Here is a 6,849-nt window from a genome sequence, read left to right on the forward strand (position 1 = left end):
CCCCGTTCCGTCCTCCGCAGTGGTTCCCACCTATTTCGGAAACGCCAATGGCGCGCCGTGCCACTTCCCCTTCACCTTCGAGGGCCGCACGTACCGGGCCTGCACCACGGACGGACGCACGGACGACGCCCCGTGGTGCAGCACCACGGCCAACTACGACACCGACCGCCAGTTCGGCTTCTGCCCCAGCGAGAGTGAGCGCGGCGTCAGGGGAGGGGGCGCCCGGACCTCAGGGACCCCCATTTTAGGGGCCTCTGAGGGGCCGGAACCTTCGGTGCTGATCTAAGGGGGGCTCTCATTTTAGGGGAGCACTGAGGGGCCGGAACCTTAGGTGCTGATCCACCTCCTCCGCTGGGCTGTTTCCTCCTCTCTAGAGTGGGGAACGGGGTGGGGGGCCCTCGGGCTCAGCGTTGGGGTCTCCTCAGGGCTCTACACGCAGCATGGCAACGCGGATGGCAAGCCCTGCGTGTTTCCATTCATCTTCGAGGGCCGCTCCTACTCCGCCTGCACCACCGCGGGCCGCTCCGACGGCTACCGCTGGTGCGCCACCACGGCCAACTACGACCAGGACAAGCTGTATGGCTTCTGTCCCACCCGAGGTACCGACTCTCTCCCCCCAACCCCCGCCTTCACAGGGCTCCCAAAATGAGACTCTTCCTCATTTCTCCACTCCCCGTCTGACCACATTCCTATACCAACCCCGCCCCCTCGATCACGTGACCATATTTTGCTTGCCCTGCAGCCTCTTTGATATCTGATCCCCACCTCTGCTCTTTAGTATTTCCTGGTGCAGCCATGCTCCACAGCATCCCTTGGGGCTTTTAAAAATAGACCACTCTATGACTTGTTTCCAGAAATTAAACACATTAATATATAAGCAAAAATAAATACACAAAAGTAGATCACGGAGCCAGGCAGGGCTCATGCCTTGTCATCCAAGCTACTCAGGAGGCTGAGATCTGAGGATCATGATTTGAAGCCAGTCTGTGCAGAAAACTCTGTGAGACTCTTCAATTAACTACCAAAAAGCCGAAAGTGGAGCCAGTGGCTCAAAGTGGTAAAGTTCCAGCTTTGAGCAACACAGCCAAGTGAGGGCGAGAAACCATGTGTACCTCAGCATGGGCACGCTTGCATGAGCACTCACATCACCAAGACTCTCTAGCTCTTAAGTTTGCCTTGCCTGGCACCTTACTGGATCCACCTACCCGGCTTACCCAAGACCCTGGGGTCTCTCTAGCTGACTCCACTGTGATCGGGGGCAACGCGGCGGGAGAGCTGTGCACCTTCCCCTTCACCTTCCTGGGCAAGGACTACTCCACTTGTACCAGCGAGGGGCGCAGCGATGGGCGCCTCTGGTGCGCCACCACCTCCAGCTTCGACAATGACAAGAAGTGGGGCTTTTGCCCTGATCAAGGTGGGTGAGGTTGTGAGGCTTGGGGGCTGGAGGCTGCAGCCCCCTCTTTCCACCGTGGTGGTGGTGGTGGTGGTGGTGATGGTGGAGTGGCTGGGCTTGGCTCGGCTCAGCTTGGCAGAGCTCAAGCCTCAGGCTCCCTCTTCCCTCCAGGGTACAGCCTGTTCCTAGTGGCAGCCCATGAGTTTGGACATGCGCTGGGCTTAGATCACTCATCTGTGCCAGAGGCTCTCATGTACCCCATGTACCGTTTCCTTGAGGGCTCCCCCCTGCATGAGGACGATGTAAAGGGCATCCAGCATCTCTACGGTGAGCCCTGGTGGAAGGAGCTTAGGGAAGGGTGTAGCCCAGCCACTGGACCAGAAGATGAAAGTGAGGAAAAGAAGGGAGGGGTGTATTCGAACATTTCTGGGATAGGGCCTAGGCTCTCTCTTTGCCAGGTGAGGAGTTGGAGATGGTACTGGCTGAAGAACTCAGACCTAGCCAGGTGTTGGTGGCTCATGCTTACAACCCTAGCTACTCAGGAGGTTGAAGACAGGAAGATCAAGATTAGAAGCCAGCCCAGGCAGAAGAGCTTTCCAGACTTCCATCTCCAGTTAACCAGCAAAAATATAAGTTAGAAGCCTGGTGCTGGTGGCTCACACCTGTAATCCTAGCTACCCAGCAGGTTGACATCTGAGGATCACAGTTCAAAGCCACAGGTCAAAGCCAGTGAGACTCTTATCTCCAATGAACATCAGAAAACCAGAAGTTGAGCTGTGGCTCAAAGCAGTAGAGTGCTAGCCTTGAGCAAAAAAGCTCAGGGACACTGCCCAGACCCTGAGTTCATGACCCCCCCTACGCACACACACACACACACACACACACACACACACAAAACTCTGAGGTGTAGCTCAAGTGGTAGAGTGCTAGCTGTAAGCCACCCATCCCAGCAAGTTTGAGGCTCTGAGTTCAAGTCCCAGTACCTATAACAAAACAAAACAAACCCCTAGATTCTAGGGGAAGTTAGACCTAGGTTCAAGGGTTTAGTTCAGCAGTACAGTACTTGTCTAGCATGCAGGAGGCCTTGGGTTCTACCCCACCATTAAAACTAAAATACCCCCCTAACCAATCCCAAATAGTCCAGCCACTCCAAAATAGATTTTGGGTATATCAGTTTGTCCCTTGATTTCCTAATTTGCAGAGTGGGGTTAATGATTGACAATAGTCTGGCCTCACAGGGTCTCAGAGAGATGCCTGGCTTACGGGAGGCATCACGTTGGCTCACACCTGTAATCGTAGCTCCTCAGTAGGCATCACATGCTTGGTGCTTTTGCTGTTATCACTTCTCATGACCTGGTATTAGTGCCTCATTTTTTAAAAAGTGGGGCGATTGAAGCGTCTCATCCAGTCTTTCTTTGAAGATCAAAGGAGCCAGTTTATAAAGTGAGTTTATAAAGCTGTTAGCACTGTATGACATGGCGAAAAGACACACTTTCTCTCCTGGTCTGGAACGGGACAGAAGGGGTTCTGCCTGTCTTCTGTCCACAAGGCCTAGCTAGCCCCGAGTCTCATACAGCCCAGAAATGGCTAACACCTGCATGATTGAAAGCCTAGTTAGAGTATGGGAAACAGTGGGGAGGGAAGGCAGGCTCCATCCTCTGAGTGAGGAGAGTTCAAAGGGGATGGGGATGGGGGAAAGAAACTTCTACAGAATGGGGGTGTCTGAGCCACTGTCTCTCTTTAGGTCCTGGCCCTGCACCAGGTCCAAGGCCTCCAACCACCGCTGCACCTGAGCCACAGCCCACGGCACCCTTAACAGCCTGCCCCAGCCTGCCTCCCACTGCCTACCCCACATCCGGCCCTACAGGGCCCCCCTCAGCTGGCCCTACAAGGCCCCCCACGGCCGGGCCTACTGGCCCCCCGACGGCTGGCCCTTCCCAGGCTCCTACAGCGCCTGTGGACCCGGCCGACGATCCCTGCCAGGTGCACATTTTTGATGCCATCGCGGAGATCGGATCCGTCCTGCATTTCTTCAAGGAGGGGTGAGGAGGGGGGGGGATTCGGATCTCAGACCTCTCGACCTCAGGGGTCGCGGGGGGCGGGGGTCAGGCTCAGCGCTCCGCGTTTCCTTTCCGTGTTCGCAGGCGGTACTGGCGACTGACCTCGGCCGGAGGGCGCCGGCTGCAGGGTCCCTTCCGGATCGCCGACACCTGGCCGGCGCTGCCCGCCAGGCTGGACTCCGCGTTTGAGGATCCGCTGTCCAAGAAGATTTTCTTTTTCTCGGGTCAGTGCCCCTTCCCGGCGGGGGCGACTTAACGCCGCCTGAGGGGAGAGGCTCTGCGCCCCGGGGCCTGGCCTCCCCCGCGCCCCCTGCGACCCACGCCCCTCCTTCCCGCAGGACGCCACGTGTGGGTGTACTCGGGCGCGTCGGTGCTGGGCCCGAGGCGCCTGGACAAGCTGGGCCTGGGCCCCGAGGTGGCCCGCGTGGCCGGGGTCCTCCCCCGCGGAGGGGGGAAGGCGCTGCTGTTCGCGGGCCAGCGCTTCTGGAGGTGAGTGCCGCCGGCCGCCGGCAGGGGGAGCCCGAGCGCCGCCCGCCCGCGGGCCCAGCACGCGTCCATCCCTCTGCTTCCTCCTTGCAGGCTGGACCTGAAGATGCAGAAGGTGGATCCCCAGAGCGCTACTGACTTGGACAGGATGTTCCCCGGGGTGCCCTGGAACACGCACGACATCTTCCAGTACCGAGGTGAGGGTGCAGGCCGGGGCGGGGCTCTCTGGTCTTAGAGGGGGGCCAGGTTCTCAGCAGGGTAAAAAGGTATACAGCCAGGGGGTACAGGCAGGGCAAGGACCCCATTTCCTGCATCCCAGGCTAGAAGCTGTTCTCTGGCCTGGGTCATGTGGTTGACAGAGACTCTTTCCATATGTGTCCTGGAGTTTGAACTCAGGGCCTGGGCTCTGTCCTTTGGCTTTTTTTGATCAAAGCTAATGCTCTACTACTTGAGCTACAGCTTCACTTTGAGCTTTTTGGTGGTTTGATTGGAGATAGGAGTTCCATGGGATTTTTTGACCTGACTGTGTTTGAACTGTGAACCACAGAACTCAGTCTCCTGAGTAGCTAGGATTCTAGGTGTGAGCCAGCAGTGCTCAGCGCCTGTATTAGACAATAGTTGCCAAGTGCCTATAGTATGTCAGGCACTGGGATGCCACTAAGAATATAACAGGAATGACACAATTCATGGCTGTGTGTCTTCAGGCAAGGCACTGCTACTCTGTTTCCCTAGCTGTAAATTTGAGATGACAGCAACAGTTAGATTTTCTTTCTCTTTTGCACTGGCCCAAACCCATCACTTGAGAAGGTATTGATTCTAGTCTTTTCTTTCTTCTTCTTCTTCTTTTTGTTTTTTTTGTTGGTCATGGGGCTTGAACTCTGGGCCTGAGTGCTGTCCCTCAGCTCTTCAGCTCAAGGCTAGTGCTCTACCATTTGAGCTACAGCGCCATTTCCAGTTTTCTGGTGTTTATTGGAGATAAGAGTTTCACAGACTTTCCTGCCTGGGCTGGCTTTGAACCACAATCCTCAGATCTCAGCCTCCTGAGTAGCTAGGATTATAGGCGTGAGCCACCTGGCGCCCGGCTCTAGTCTTTTCTTAATCTATCATTTTTCATTATTGCCTTTGCAAACACCTCAGCAAACACAATTGGCTGTCCGTCACCTTTAGTGGATTCTCTGGGCATAGGGAGATGTTTGGACTGGAGGGAAATAGTCCTGAGGTGTCCCCAAGCCCATTCTAAGGTCTGAGAGAAAACCAGGATCTGAGCTGGGTGCTGGTGGCTCATGCCTGGAATCCTAGATACTCTGGAGGCTGAGATCTGAGGGTTGTGGCTCAAAGCCAGCCTGGACAGAAAAGCCCAATTAATCAGTAAAAAGCCAGGATTATAACTATTATAACTATGTATGGCTCAAGCAGAAATGCTAAGTGAGAGCACAAGGCTGAGTTCAATCCTCAGTATTAGCAGAGAGAGAGAGAGAGAGAGAGAGAGAGTAGGATCTGACCACCCCTTCCACTGTGTACCTTGGTCTTGGTGTTTTCCTCTTCAAACTGCTGGCATTCACTCTGCTCTACCTACACTGGTTGCCCTTTGAATAGATCAAGGTCATTCCTAGCTTTGCACCTCTGCCAGTTCCCTCTGGAAAGCTTTCTCCATAATTCTCACCAGTCTTCTCCCCCCCCACCTCTCCATCTTTTCCCTCTCTCTGTCTCTTTCTCTCCCTCTCCTCCCTCTCTCTGTCTCTTTCTTCCCCTCCCTCTCTCTCCCCCTACCTCTCTTTCTCCCTCTCTCATTATGATCTTTCAGGTCATAATGCCACAGTCTCATAGGCTGTCTCGGATACCTGTTATTTGTTTACTTGTTTCTATTTCGTCCATAGCTTTCTACATTGTCATACCAATCTCATTTCCAGATTTGTTTGGCAATTGCTTTCTTGCCCCATTAAACGGTGAGCACCAAAAGAGTTGAGTTGTGCCCGCACTTTTTCTTCGTTGTATTCCTAGCCACCTCCCGCAGCATTAGACATATAGTAGGCACTCAGTAAATATTGGTTGAAAATGAATGAACGAATGGGTTTGTTTAGTGAATGCACATGGAATGAATTGTCCTGAGCACTAAAATAGGCCATCAGCTCATTCATCTGCTGGTTCATTCACAAAATGTGTACAGAGTGCCTACTTCGTGCCAGGCTCTGTGCCTGTGGTTTGAGCTATGGGGTCTGTGCCCTCCACATCATCCAGGCAGGCGGTGGAGATGGAAGCGTGATGTGAAAACCTTGGAAGGATCTAGAAAATCCAGGAGGGGTGATTGTAGAGCTCTTGCTCTTGTCTCTAGTGGGTGTCAGCGGGCGGGCAGGGATGGCCTCTAGACTGATGCTTGCTATTCCTCTGCAGAAAAAGCCTACTTCTGTCAAGACCGTTTCTTCTGGCGTGTGAGTTCCCGCGAAGAGGTGAACCAGGTGGATCAAGTGGGCTACGTGACCTTTGACATCCTGCAGTGCCCTGAGGAGTAGGGCTTCCTTCTTGCTTCAGCGGCACCGCATGGGTCTCTACCAGGACCATTCTCATGGGGAGGAATGAGCCAGTTTGCTGGATACAAACTGGTGATGTGTTCTGGAGGCCGGAAGGAGGAGAGGTGGGCTGGGCCTTCTCTTCACCCCTTCCTTTTTTGTTGGTCTGTTTCTAATAAATTTAGATGGTGTAACCTTTAGGAGTAGTTTGTGTTCAAGTGTACATGTTCATAGGTGTGTGTGTATTCCATTGATAGAGTGCTACTATGGGCCAGGCTCTGCTTGAGGCTCTTCATAAACATTGACATACACAGTCCTTCCTATTGGTGTCATTATTTCTTATTGGGAAGGTGTCATGTGATTATTTCTCTTGCCCAGCTGAGGAAATGACTAAGCTATTCAT

At 53.9% G+C, this 6,849-nt stretch overlaps 1 protein-coding gene across 1 annotated transcript in view; it reads left to right on the forward strand.

Moving 5' to 3' along the window:
* The window catches only part of Mmp9 (matrix metallopeptidase 9), an 8,234-nt gene extending 1,591 nt beyond the window's left edge, over window positions 1–6,643 (forward strand). The window contains exons 4-12 of the mRNA XM_013010730.1: window positions 21–194; window positions 426–599; window positions 1,238–1,414; window positions 1,565–1,720; window positions 3,138–3,435; window positions 3,538–3,677; window positions 3,792–3,942; window positions 4,033–4,136; window positions 6,331–6,643. Coding sequence (XP_012866184.1) covers window positions 21–194; window positions 426–599; window positions 1,238–1,414; window positions 1,565–1,720; window positions 3,138–3,435; window positions 3,538–3,677; window positions 3,792–3,942; window positions 4,033–4,136; window positions 6,331–6,449 — 1,493 coding nt within the window. The 3' untranslated portion in view covers window positions 6,450–6,643. The remainder of the gene's footprint in view (window positions 1–20; window positions 195–425; window positions 600–1,237; window positions 1,415–1,564; window positions 1,721–3,137; window positions 3,436–3,537; window positions 3,678–3,791; window positions 3,943–4,032; window positions 4,137–6,330) is intronic.
* The last annotated feature ends 206 nt before the right edge of the window (window positions 6,644–6,849 follow it).

This window comes from Dipodomys ordii, unplaced genomic scaffold (genome assembly GCF_000151885.1).
Source record: "Dipodomys ordii isolate 6190 unplaced genomic scaffold, Dord_2.0 Scaffold13, whole genome shotgun sequence".
Taxonomy (NCBI): Eukaryota; Metazoa; Chordata; class Mammalia; order Rodentia; family Heteromyidae; genus Dipodomys; species Dipodomys ordii.